The sequence below is a fragment of the Aythya marila genome, assembly GCF_965140915.1.
Source record: "Aythya marila genome assembly, chromosome: 3".
Classification (NCBI taxonomy): domain Eukaryota; kingdom Metazoa; phylum Chordata; class Aves; order Anseriformes; family Anatidae; genus Aythya; species Aythya marila.
Genome location: NC_139044.1, coordinates 98,591,691 through 98,605,994, shown reverse-complemented (window position 1 = coordinate 98,605,994; position 14,304 = coordinate 98,591,691). Strand labels below are relative to the sequence as shown.

General features: G+C 36.7%; 1 protein-coding gene across 3 annotated transcripts in view; it reads left to right on the top strand.

Moving 5' to 3' along the window:
- FBXO25 (F-box protein 25) overlaps nucleotides 1-13,957 on the top strand; it is a 30,136-nt gene extending 16,179 nt beyond the window's left edge. For 2 of the 3 annotated variants that reach the window (XM_082758224.1, XM_082758225.1), the window contains exons 6-11: nucleotides 640-733; nucleotides 989-1,173; nucleotides 2,636-2,818; nucleotides 4,838-4,981; nucleotides 8,993-9,019; nucleotides 12,776-13,957. In XM_082758224.1, the coding sequence (XP_082614350.1) occupies nucleotides 640-733; nucleotides 989-1,173; nucleotides 2,636-2,818; nucleotides 4,838-4,981; nucleotides 8,993-9,019; nucleotides 12,776-12,865 (723 nt within the window). In that variant the 3' untranslated portion in view covers nucleotides 12,866-13,957. The remainder of the gene's footprint in view (nucleotides 1-639; nucleotides 734-988; nucleotides 1,174-2,635; nucleotides 2,819-4,837; nucleotides 4,982-8,992; nucleotides 9,020-12,775) is intronic. The other variant, XM_082758226.1, reaches the window with a different exon arrangement.
- Nucleotides 13,958-14,304: the final 347 nt, after the last annotated feature.

Sequence of the window (14,304 nt, the reverse complement as noted above, 5' to 3'; positions counted from 1 at the left end):
TCAGCTGCAAAGCCGAATCTAAAACAAAAGTGAATAAGCAGGACTTAAGTAATTTGTATTTGTGAGCTTCCAAACACACTCTCTCTGTTTTATTACAGTTTACAAAGACCGTATGTCACGTGCTCTATGATAAATACATACATTTTCAAAATACTATACAAATATATTCCTCTCCATGAGTTGGTCATGAGATGCCATTGGGAATGCCTAAGGTTTTTTGTGTTTGTCTTGCTTCATGTTCCAAACTCTGTGGTGTTATTTTCGAGATATGGTCGTAGTAATCTAGGCTGTTGTAAGTGAATGTATGTACTGAATGTGTATTTGAAACAGTCTTTTACTTCTGTCTGTCTTAGGATGGTTTTGGTTGGAAGGAACCTTAAAGACCAGCTTAATTCCAACCCCCTGCCATGGGCAGGGATGACTCCCACTAGACCAGGTTATCCAAGGCAAAGGATGGGTCCAGGGATGGGGCATCCACAGTGTCTCAGGGAAACCTATTCCAGTGCCTCACCACCCTCAGAATAAAGAACTTCTTCCTGATGTCTATCCTAAATCTACCCTTTCTTAGTTTCAAGCCATTCCCCCTCGTCCTATCTCAAGATTCCCTGATTCCCTATAACTTCTATTTCTTTGTTTTAGCTCTTACAGTTAATTGCAAAGTCCCAGTTAACTTCACTGAGTGGTGCAGCACAGAAGAACTACTTTAACATTTTGGACAAAATTGTGCGGAAAGGTAGGACCTAGTATTTTATAATCTATCTGCTTTTTCAGATTTCATAGAAATGCTTGCTATCTAGTATGAATGTTTTCTGTTACTGTTTTCTATCTATTGAAACAGATTGAAATTAAATGACAACTAAGTTCTGTTCAGAAACTACTATTAAATTAAAAATTTTATGAAATGTGATAAATGATGTGTTAGATCAAACAATTGTAATGAACTTAGTAACACAGTTGTCTCTCAATTTGCATGATGTGTCTTTTCTAGTCATGGAAGACCAATATAATCCACGATTAATCAAAGATCTCCTACAGGATTTGAGTTCTACTCTTTGTATACTAATTAGGGGAGTAGGAAAATCTGTTCTGGTTGGAAACATTAATATTTGGATTTGCCGATTAGAAACTATCCTTCTGTGGCAACAACAGCTAAAAAACCTTCAGATGAACAAGGTATGTTGTTAAATTGCCCAGATAAGGTATTGGGGAGGGGTGGAAGGAGAGAGAGCATATTGAACATTGGTTCATGATTTGTAAGTGGGCATAAGTTTAAATCTTAAAATGAACTTGGCTGAAAGAAGTTTCTCCTACAGGAAACCTAGTGATATACGACTTACCTTGAGAGAAACAAGAAGCCCACAGTTCAGTTTTCTTTGGTTTTGGAGGAGTAATGTGAAGTTACTTAAATGGAAACAATTTCTAATGTTTTCACAGCTCTTCTCTAATAAGAAATAGTACAGTGCCTATACTCCTGCTTTGTGACAGATGTATAGCTGCATTTTTTCTTATCCAATCAACTTCTAAAATGTTTCTTTTTTTCTGTCTACTTAATCTACAAATCTTTGATTCAGAAGTAAATATTCCAGTACTAAAAATAAAACCAAAATTGAATTTCAGACATGGACCAGGAAAACAATTTCAAGTGGCAATTCCACAGTTGTAATCATTAGCACAGTTGCCTTTTTTTAAAAATAAATAAATAAAATGACTTCAGTGTCTGGACTCTGGCTGTACAACTTTATTCAAAGTATGTGGGATGATATGCTGCTCTAGATATTTTTTTTTTTTTTCAAGTGGAAACTTCTGAAGCAAGAAATTTGTGTTTTAAGGCTGAGTCTGTCATGGGCACTGCTGGATGAAATACTCCCAAGATGTTGCATGCAGTAAAACTAAACAGCTATTTCATCTGTTTGCTTTCAGCTTTGGAGTTGGCCTTGCTGTGTGTGCTGGGTGTCTGAATAAGTCACTAGGTTCCTCTTTTTTCTATTCTAAAGTTAATCTCAACAGTTCTCATGTGCCACAGCAAAGAGTTTGTGATGCTGCATTTGCTGCATCTCTTTCCAGCATGTCACTTGCATCTGAGCTGCTTTGTGTTGGCTGAAATAGCTGATTAGAGATCTTGCATCTGTAGTACAATGCAAGCAGGATGGCCTTGAACAGAACGATAGTCCCAGGGATGTTTATAACAGTGACACCATGGAAAGTCTAGTGTAAAGTGAGATAAATGGTGGTGAAGTAAACAAACTTAACCTAGAGCTTGCTAGAGTGCAGCTGCTGTGGGACCAGGTCTCCCTGGCAGGGCAGCTCCACTAGGTGGGGCAAGCAGCCTCCATTCTTCACCTGTCAGCAGTGACCATGCCTCCAACATACATTCTCTTAGAAATTGACAGAAAATTGTCTGTCTGTTCTCTTAAGAGAAATTTGTATGTGCTGTCCGTAATAAAAACTGAGAAACTTTATCCTATAACTAATCAGTTCAAACCTTACTTTGATTACTATGCTAATAATCACAGTTAACCATAGATGATACTCAGTGGGTTTGTATGAACTAAACTAAGATGTGAGATCTCAAGATTTTTGTTTGTACCTTTTACTACCAAGTTTTTGTAGCTAAGTCTTCAACTCTTATTTCCAGCAAGTCAACAATGGTCTTACGCTTAGTGATCTCCCTCTGCATATGCTGAGTAACATCTTGCACAGGCTCTCTGATGGCTGGGACATTATTACCTTAGGTCAAGTGACCCCAACTCTATACATGCTCAGTGAAGACAGACAGCTGTGGAAAAAACTATGCCAGTACCATTTTGCAGAAAAACAGGTAATCACCTGCATAAATGTGAACCTTCTTTGCAATACGGTATACAAATGGTGTGTTGAACTTGTTTTTTGAGGAAAAAATGTGGCAGCATGTGGTAATATTGAAAGTGTGGGTTCTTCTGTGGCTCATACTAAAGATTGTATTCAATATGTCTGAGTTTAGGGTAGCTATTACGCTGTTTCCTTATATTATTTAAAACAAAGTCTCTCAAGACTTTTCTTTACTATGCAGTAATAAGTGTGATTGAGAATACCTTCAAGGTGTCACTATTTTCAGTACCTAAAATGTAATTTTGCTAATCAAGGTAGGCAGACATCTGATTGCTTGAACTTGTAGACTATATGAACAATCTGGTGAACAAAAATGTCCTTTTCCTATTTTTTGCTAGAATAACTTAGCAAGAAAGTTTGCTAGAAAAAAAATTAGGAAAAAAAAAAGTTTTTGATTTTGAAGTGAAGGGAAATAATTTGTCCCTTATGTAAAGCATTAAGGTAACCTAGGAATGCCTCCAGAACTGTCTTCAACATTTGTTTATGTCAGAAAGTGGGAAAAATCAGACTAGGTGAATACCTTTTACAGGTATTAAAAAATAGAAGTTCCTATATCAGAGCTCCATGAAAAACTTGAAAAACCTAGTACATTCAGGACTAAAGGACACAAAAAATCTGCCTTAAATCTGACAGATTGAAGTTGTACCATTTGGTCAGTGACTAGCAAATTAATTACTAGTATAATGCGAAAGGTAGAGGAGAAGATCAGATAACTCATGCAGTTGACTTGAATAAGAATTTTTGTAAGATGAAAGACTTCAGGGTGAACTCTGTGGAAAATACAGCTTAATGGAAGATGAACTTTTCTGAGGCAACTCAGATAAACTCAAGGTAAAGTGATAAAGATTCAACCACTAGACTTACGAATTTTGAGGGTAGGTAAGGTAAGGTCATCTGAACAGTGACAATAGCTAGAGAATAATTTATATTAAGGTAATGCTGGGGAAAAAAGATCACAATCATTTCAGTAATTTCAGTATAATGTGTTTTATAAAGAATACTTCTACACAGTGTTGCTAATGTATTCCTAAATATTCACATCCAATTTTTATTAGAATAATCTAATAAATTGATACTGAAAAATTACTTCTATCAAATACCGCTTTTTCTGCTTAATAGTGTGCTACCTTAATAGCAACAGAGTGGAGTTGGGTTGTTTTTCCTCTCCTCTGCAGTATATTTGTTGAGCCATTGAAACAACTACAAAAACATACTTGATATCTGAAGAGCATTTTTGGAAAAAATAAGAACTTTACACAGGGAAACTATTATGAAACAAAGTGAAGTGTAGCTGAAATCACAAAGGCGATGCTGTTCTCACCCATGTGGCAGTAGTCTTGTGAATGAAGAAAGCCGGTAATGTATTAGCATTTAATCCAGACAGAGTGGAATAAGGAGCCTTTTGCAAATACACTTAATAAACCTTTTCTGTGGATTAAGATGGAGGGAAATAGTAATTCTGCATTAGCTGCTCTTTGCATGCAGATATGTGTTCAAGAAGTACATCATTCACTATTATGGCTGTGCTTCTAGAAAGACAATAAGATGTGAAAGAACAGTGTATATTCTTAAAATGAAAAAGTTTAAATCTATGGTTACCATCTTACCAGAAATTCATGAAATGTAATGCACTATTATCTTATTCTTGACATAGAAAATTAATTTATGCCTCTAAATATTGTTTTTATTATGCAGTTATCACTGACTATAATTAGAATCATTTCAAGACAGTGGAGTTAGATCAGCTGTATATGACCTACTTTTTCTTGGCAAATCTATACTCCTATTTTTAGTGTGTTAACTTTTTTTTTGTGGCTGGATCTCACTACTTTTCAAAGATGTATAATATCAGATTGCCTTCAAAGAATGCCTGTTATAACACCTCAGTTTAGATACCTTCAGTTTTCTAGTCCTTTACCTGATTTGACTAGTTCTTTAACCAATTTAAAGGAAAGTATTTTATGTCCAGTTTTGTAGGCATTTGATTCTATCAGAGAAGGGCCATATTGACTGGAAGCTGATGTACTTTGCACTTCAGAAATGCTACCCAATAAAGGAGCAGTATGGAGACACCTTGCATTTCTGTCGACATTGTAGTATTCTCTTCTGGAAGGTAAGAGCTTTGAAATAACCAGAAATGTGTTCAGTTACTGATGGTTATCTGAAAGGAAAGTTAAGATAATCTTCTTAGTTCTATCATGTGAGATGTGGTTGGACAGCTAATATCTAATGTTCATATGGAAGCTTTATATATTTAAATTAGTATTGAATTCCAGACCTGTTCTTGAATTAGCATTTTTATCTCTGTATCTGACAATCTTAATACTTGGAATTTCAAGGAAAACTGCCATGGGGGATGAGCTACAGTCTGTGTATTCTTGTATTTCTTTAATGTTATGTGAAGTTGTTATGAGCTTGTATGAGGTAACCTTCCACTTATGGCATCCTTCTTCTAACGATGGCATGGCAATCAATAAAGCCTGTAGTAAGTTACTACTGTGGCATTCCTACCATGTTGATGCAAAACTGTATTTTTATAGTCTTGCTTCTGTTCTGTATGAAGGTCTGAGAAATGCTGGAAACTTCAAAATTTATGTTGAATTTGATCTTGACCATGAAGCATACAGGATGGTTGTAATTTCTGTAGAGCACCTTACTATTTCATTTATGTGAACTCAAGTTATGCTGTTACTTTGTGTTGTAGCATAATTTAGCTTTCCAGTCAGTAATGTTTCTTAAATTTTGCAGCCCAAGTACTATATGGGTAGTGTTAAGTGGACAAAGAGTAAGAAATATGAGAAATTTTCATCTTGAGAAGTATTTATCTTCTAATTCATAGAAATAAAATAATTGCTCTTATGTTCTCTTTCTATAACTTTAGAGTTGCATGTCAGTGTGAGACCTCATTTTCTATATAAAAATGAGGCTGTTGAACAGGATAGGCTAGTCTTCACAGAAATAGCATGATATTGAATTATGATATTTTAAACTTGAGGGTGCTTCATAGCACAGAAGCTCTTGCAGGTACTAGTATATTTCACTAAATTAATAGTAGGAAAGCAGGTAGTGGTAATTGGTTTTGCATTGAAGAGCCTGAGTACTTGCTGAAGAACCTGTGTCAAGAATGACTAAGTGTTCATTCCATTCTATTTTAGTGGAATAAGTCTTGATTTCACCCTACACATTAAGCAACACTTTCTTTGAAAAATACTTTAAAGGTAAAGCATACAGTGTACATGCAGGTGGGCACTTCTGGTTGTTGGGTCATCCGGGTCTGCTGTATAATGCTTTTCACTGTACATCGGTCTCATTCTGATCTTTGTATAATTGAACATCCAACACTTTAATATTAGTGTTGACTAAATGGAGTTGTTTAATAGCAGACCATATGTGACATTAAGAGACGATGAACCTCTGCAGGCAGATCTTGTTACATTACCAACCTGATTTTGTTACTGGAACAGCAGCACTTGCTCTGTGGGTTTATATTTTTAGTGAAACACAACAGAATGAGCTGCTAAAGGTACTTTGGTTTGAGCAGTACCTGTTGATCGCCATTGCAATACCAACTGTCTCATCCTGGAGATTTGGATGGGTCTTAAAGTGATTGTAGTTACAGATTAATTATATGCTTTCCACTAAAATTCTGGAGGAAGTGGTTTGCAATTTGAATTATTACTATGAGCATGGAAAATACACAGCTTTCTTTAATAAGGTGATCTGATTTATCAGTGACCTGGAGGAGGCATTAGAGTACTCTCAAGATTGCAGATACCTCCATTTTGGAGGGCACATTCAATGAATGAATGGGCAGCCCTGCTGTTAGAGGGAACAGGCTGGAGGGATGAATACGCTGATATACTCCCATGAATGAGAGAAAATGCTGGTGCTTGTACTTGAGAAGGAAGAGCCCCAGGCAGTGAGAGAGGCTGTGGCAGACCTTGGAGCAACTCTGCTGAAGCCCTGGAGGTCCTGGTGAGCAGTGAGCTTGAGCCAGTGGTGAGCCCTGGCAGCAATGGAGGCTCTTGGCAGCCTGGGTGGGTTTCACCAAAAGGGGTTAGGGAACGCATTGTCCCTCTTGTCACTCATTAGACTGCATCTGGAATACTGTACCCAGCTGAGGGTCCTCCACTATATTATAAAAAAAAAAAAAAAAAAAGCTGATTAACAAGGTGGAATTCAGGGAAGGTCCAAATGGTCTGGGTGGTCTGAGGACTTGCCATGTGAGGAGAGGCTGGAGAAGACCACATCAGAGGAATGTAAGCCTGACCTTAGGACAGCCAAGCAAGGAAACACTTGGTCTGAAGGGGTTTTGCAGTTTCCACCCTTAAACATGTTGATGACCTGAGCAACCTGGTCTGATTTCATAGCTGACCCTGCCTTCACCAGAAGGCTGGACTGAAGACCTCCAGCCCAATTGTTCTGCAAGCCTGGATTCAGTTTTGCTTCACTAGGTTTTAGAAAAAGACGAGGCTTAGATTTTTAAAATAAATATTTGATCAGGCTGAAAGATTGTATAAAGAATTGATTTCTGACCAACTGGCACCACTACTGGCAGAGGTTAATCACTAAGAGGTTAATCATTGGTCTGAAAAATGGTTCCTCTGTTTACAGTGGCAGGGCAATGTGAGTAAAGTACTGCTAGTCATAGTCACACTGACTTGTATGGGGGGAGAACAGTTCTGCTTTTTCAGGCACATGTACCTATAACCTTTCCCAAGCTTTCTGAACAAAAATGAGAAACAAAGTGCATGTGTGGGGAACTTTATCAGTTCTAGCAAAATGTGTTAGATCAATATATTCATCGGGAAACTATTTGTGGCTTTGACAATTCAGAAGAGCTTCAGGCAACGAACTGAGCACATTATGGGGTTGCCATAATTTTTTTCTCCCTCATTCAAGAGCAAAGCAAAACATAGGTGCAGACGAGAAGTTCTGAATGAAGACTGGTAGTACAGTTTTGTTAATGTAGCTGAATTAAATCTACGAAGGAATGTGACTGCTCTCCAGAAATTCTTAGAGATGGAGGAGGTGAATGTTGCCTTATTTAGGGAAACTGCTTATTTCAGGGCTATCCCTTAGTGCAAATTGTAGAAATCAGCTACAGTAATATTTGAAAGCTTAAATTTTTAAGAAGCAAAGCAGTGAGACTGAAATACCACTAGTTATGCCTGTTTTGTATCTGAGGAGAATTTCCATCAGTTTGTAAAAATGATAATATAAAAGCTGGCAACAAGAGAGGGCTAACTAAATCTTACCCAGGCAATTCTTCTGGTCCTTTATTTTGACCTTTTTAAAGGAAGACTTGCACAAAAAAGGGACTGAAGACTGGTGAATTGAGTTGGCAAAGAGTCAAAGGGAATTTTTTCATTTTTCAGTATGTTATGATAATCCTTAAGAGTTTTCAAGAAGCAGCATTTGAGGCATGTGCTGCTGTATTTGTTTAAAACCTGTGACCATAGTAATGCTAAGTACAGTAAGGAGACTCCTGAATTCATTGCAGGGAGTGCAGTGGTATCATCACCTTGTACTCTTCTGTGTTAAAGGAGGGAATGACTGTAAGAAGCTCTTCATATTGCATGACTCTTCATTCACTTTGAGAAGTGAGGATTTTTCCATACTGAAAGCAAGCAAAATGGGTAATACCAGTAGTTCAAAAAGGGCAAACTGATAAAAAGCGTTCAGAGAAGCATTATGTATTACTATTTCTATATGCTATTATGTTTACTCTTCATTTATATAGCACTATTTCTGTTCCTCTAGGCAACGTTGCCATTGTGGGCAGTTCTCTTATTTTCTTGGTCAACTTAGTAGTATGTTACAGAACTCAGTAGTACATTACAGATATCCCAGGGATGGCCATAGAAGTTGAAGAGCCTTTTGTTCTGACAGTATTACAGAAAGCCCAGGGTATTGAAACTGTTTTGTTTAAGTGGAATGTTTCACGCTTGGTTTTAGTAGTCTTGGGGTTTGTACTGATTTTGGTTCCTCGATTCCTTGTGACTTTCCATGGGAATAAGACTATTTTTCTAAATGGCACATAAACCTTAGCTTCAATAAACCTTAACTCTGCTTCTTTTACTTTATGGCTTTCCCTCCTGCTTCCTTCTTCATGATCTCAAAGGACTACCATCTTGCTTTGTTACTCAAGGTATTTCTTACATGTCTCATCTGTTTTCAGTGCTAACTGGTGTGTAATGTCAAAGTGAATTAACGTTAATTTCTTTGTTTTGATACTTTGTGTTCTTGTTTCCCTACATCAGCAGGAATATTTTAATTTTCATGTCCCTATCAGATAGGTAGTGGTGACTTCCCATCTCAGTTTTCATCTTTGTTTATTATTGCAATATTGCCTGTTATTGCCATGAAAACTGGGGACCATAATTCAACATCTAATGAACATGAGTGTACACTTTAGATTGACTAAGAAACAGGTCTGTGCACTCAGTGTTGGTAACTGTTCACGTGCTCCCTGATGTATTTAATTCAGTATTTAAATCTGAAGAGTAACACAACCTCACTTTCTGTTAAGCGGAAGTACTGCAACCTGTTTTATTCCACTTGGAATACTCATCTTCTTATAAAAGAGCCTCTCGGAAAAGAAATTCCCAGAACGGGCTATGTATGACTTGAGAGGGTGGGAGAGGCAATTACTATGTTATTTTCTGAATGAGGAGATGGTGGAAATAATTACATGGAAAAGGACTGTAGCTCCAGAGCTGTCATGGGAGCTTTGCAATTTGCAGTTGTGATAAAATCTGAGGAACCAAAAAATTACATTTGTCAGTAAACATTTTTCCTGGTGAATTCTCTTGTTAATTCAAAAGAATTGTTTTAGCTTTAAGTAGATATATCAAAGATCAGTGTGACTTGTTCTTTACTTTTCAGTACTTAATAAATTTCAAGGGAAGGATGAATACTCATAATTACAGGAAGTTTGATACTCATCTTCAATCCACATCACTTTAACTGTAAAACTGCTGTTTCCATTTTAATAACTTAAACAAGAACTGAACTTACTGAGATTGTTATTGGCTCTATAATTCCTGACTGAGCAGAGCCTTTTGAAAGCATTTTTATGATCATGCACGGAGCAAAGCATGTTACATTTTTTTTGTAAAATGTTTACAAGTATAGGTATAAATAAGCAATAAGGGAGAATAAACTAACTTTTCCCAGAATCTTATTTCCTGGAAAGTAGGAAGTTCTCATGACAATGAGTAGAAAATATATTATTAGCAACTACCTCTGGGAGTGTGCTTTTTCTGCCATAGCATCTTGAGATGACACTTGTAAGGAAGGGAGATGAAAGCAGTAGAGCAAGACTGAAACATATGTACTAAACCTTTCTTGTGTATTTTGCCTACATGGACTGCACTCCAAGTAGGACTGCCTATTTCTGTTCCTTTTTTTCTTCCTGTTATGAATATAACAGCTGGTTTTCAAGTGATACTAAAGCAAGCACTAAAAGAAGTGGGAAAATGAGATGTCACTAGTATTTTCATATGGACATCTATATTTTTTAATGAAAAATTATAAATAATGTATCTGTACAGTAATGATTTTCATTGGCAAAGCTGAGTAGTATTTAGAACATATGCTTGGCCTAATTACTTCAGTGTTGCAAACCTTTTGGAAGGGAGTGTGGCATCTCTGATGAACTCATGTAAAGAAAATAGTAAGAAAACTCCACTTCCAGATTCCTTCCTTCTATTAACTAAATTGCATATAATTTCATTTCCCATGGAAATGAGAGAAACTGCAGTGGTCTGCGATCTACCTACCATATATTTATTTTAGCTTTCTCATCCTACACTGTAAATTCATCAACACTGGAAAGGGAGAGAAGCCCCTCAAAACCTGGGATGACAGCTTGAGCCTTAGACTGTTATCCGTCAAGGTGTTTGTTTAACCTCTTCACTGAACTGTCTGGGGCCTTCTTTTCATAACAGCTCTGGCATTTCTTTCCTGTAGAGGGTTCCAATGAGGTACAAAACTGAACTTTCCATTATAAGATGAATCTGAACCTTGAATAATCAGACAATTGTGCTGAGTTCAAGACTCTGTAATATTAAAGAAAGCACTGCAGGTTTGGTGAACTTAGAATGAGAAAGCCTTTTCATTTGATGTCCCCAGTTCAAAAACTAATAGAGTAAAGAAAATTGAGCTTTCAATATGCTGCAGAGCACAGATCAAAGATGTGTTGGGTATCTGGCCACAACTAAATGCAGGTGCGCTTAAAATAGAAGTTCATTTAAACTTGAAATGTTTTCTCATTGAGCAGTGAGAGAGAATGAGTGTTCTGCAGCTTCCTCTGTAAGACTGAGGAAGCTAAGTGTAACTTTCTGAGGCTGGCAGTGCAACAGGTTGTGATAACACAGCTTTTCATGTTACAGCTCTTGTACTTCAGCTTTAACTGTCTTACTAAGCTGGTTGTATCACACAGAGGGCTGTTGTCTCCCAATTGTTTCTTTGTACCAGATACTAAGAACACAGAAATGGGAGCCTTTGCAACCGGACCACTCTGATGTTTAAAGCTTCCTTGCAATGGTTTCCAGTTTAAGTACCATGTTAATCACTGACTTCCAGAATCTATCAGTAGGCTGTGCTTAAAAAAAAAATCTCAGTGTTTATGATAGCAAACAAGTATTTGCACCTCTAGAAATCTTTCTACATCTTTCCTCATAGCTTATAACTGCTGCCTCAGTGAGGAATCTACTCCATAATGTGCTTGTGCTACTGATTCTCCATAAAGAGGCATGTGTGTATGTATATCCACCCCAATATAGCCAATATTTTGCAGAGCTGGTCACAATACTGCAGTGTTAACTTTAGAACATTAGAGCCATGTTCTAATTTGTTTTTATATCTGCTCATTACATAAATACTCCTGCCAACTGATTAATCCAGGCCCTGACAATCTGTAGCCCTAAACTAATGTGATTTTACTGTTTCTGGGCTGTTCAGACAGCTGTACTTTCAATCATCATCCCACTGGTTGAATCTGACCCAATTGCTTGTGAACTCTACCTTCCAGAGTAAATCTTCCTTGTTTCATTGTGCAAGACCTGTACCACGTCCTTCCTTTAGTCAAATCGCTGATGGGCTTAATTTCTGTTCTATGTATCCCATTAATTACACCAATGGGTAATGATTTGAGGCAGTTCCTTCCTCTGCATGACTTTATACATCCTGTCCATCTTCTATATTCCTAACTTGCCTGGGTACAAATATCTGGTTTAAGGCAACAATTTCAGCCGGGGAAGAGGTAGGAGTGAAAAACATCTTAGGAAGAGAACAAAGGTAGAAAAACTTGTGTTGACTGGGACATCAAACATTCTGCCCATTTTGGGGGGGAATTGTCTGCTGCTCTTCACTTGGAAAACAAAGCTCATTTTCCCCTGAAGTAATATCTGATTTCAGTTTTTCATTGAACAGACAATAAGGTTCAACAAAGCAGCTGTTCTTTAAATTACATTTAACAAAATGTACTTTTTTTTTTTCCAAGAGCTCTGACTCAGGCTCTGTTTTTTGAGGGGAGGAGGGGTGTTTTTTCCTGAAATCTGAAGCATCTCAATACCACAGTCAAATGGGAAAGGCCTATGCTTGTGTGTGTGTGTATATATATACATATATATATATATACACACGTATATATATATGGGTGTATATATATATGTATATATATGTATATATATGTGTGTATATATATGTATATATATACACACACACACATATATATATGTATATATATACACACACAAATTCTTAAACAAATTATCAGTTTGCTTCAGAAGTAGTAGTTACATGTCCCTTATGTGAACTCTTGCATTTTTTTTTTTTTAATTTGAGGGTAGAAAGATAGTGGATATAGAAAGAACTTACTATTTTCTCTCTCACTTTGCAGGATGGAGGACACCCCTGCACAGCCAGTGATCCAAACACCTGTCTTATGCCAGTATCTCCTCAGCATTTCATTGACCTCTTCAAATTTTGAGGTGTTCAGTAGCTGTTCTCCTGTGTTGTGGCCATTTTTGTGAGGAGTCAGGCAGGATCTATCATGCTTCTTGTGCAATATATTTAATTGTTATGTTTTGTTGTTGTTTGTAAAGTGGATATGGGGGGACATTATCAGACAGGTATATTTGGAGTGTTGGTTTTTGCAGAAGAGAGCTGAGGAGGAGAAAATACTTAATCTTTGTTAGGGAATCTGCATTGAATGACCATTTTAATTGCAATTTTAAATACATTTTTGATGCCTTAATCAGTTAAAATCATCAGTTAAAACTATGTGGAAGAGTTTTGAAAATTTCTTGGAAGAGTTAAATTATTCCTTCAGGGACCAAAGGAGCTTTTTGCTGATTCCTCTTTCTTTAAGCCACTGTTTTCAAAACACTTCCATATAATTTACACCATTATAAAGAATAGACCAATAATTCTCTTGGACTTCTGTCAGTTACCATCAAGGCATTAATTGTTGTGAGTTAGTGAATAAAATATAGCTGTAGTTATATATCTGAACCTATAAATAAAGGAAATAACCATTTTTTGTATGTACATTATGCAAAAATCCTTATTTTTTTCTTAAAAGGACTTTATTAAATATATAACATATCTCAGCAAACTCTAACTCGAGAGACATCTGGGGCTACTGGAAATTGACTTTTGTAGCTACAGCTTTCACTTATACTGCAGATGCAACTGCATTAATTCATCTTCTAAGAAGAAGACAATTACTGAAACTTAATGAGAATGGAGTTGCTGTTTCTAGACTGTGTCAGGACAATGCAAACTGAGGTTCCAACCTGACAAGCTGTGGAAAATCCTGGAAGGTAGTCTGAGGTGAAGCACCTTCTGCTAGGTTAATCAGGTAACAAATTCTCCGGGAAGCTATCTTATTCTATTCTGTAAAGCAAAAGTAATTGCTGAGCTGCAATTTTTCCTTTACCTGTCTGAGAAGTGTTGGTATTGTTGATGAAATTTAACCAATAATATGTAATGTACAGAAAAATAAAACTTACTATATTCTGCGCTTGCTTATTCTGAATCTAGTTTTGCACAGTGTAATAAATCATGGTTTTTATTACTCCTTTAAGTCTGTCTTGCATAGATGACCCCATTTGAATTTTATAGGGAGATCTTTCTATACTTTCTATAGGCTGTTCTTTGCAGTGATTCATAACAGAATGAGAAGAATGCAAGTAGGTCAAATGCCATTGCTTTTCAGTAATTGGTTGTATCAGTGGTTGTATCAGCATTTGTTTTTTGAATGGGACAGTTAAGACTTAATAGGCTGCACAAGAAGACGCTATTGGAATATAGTTTTATTCACTCAAATTTAAGTCCATACCAATCGTTTTCTTTTAACTTACTGATAAGTGGATTTCTCAGTATAGGGATTTGTTGTTTTTTCTTCCCCTTAAGGTGTCTGCTGTG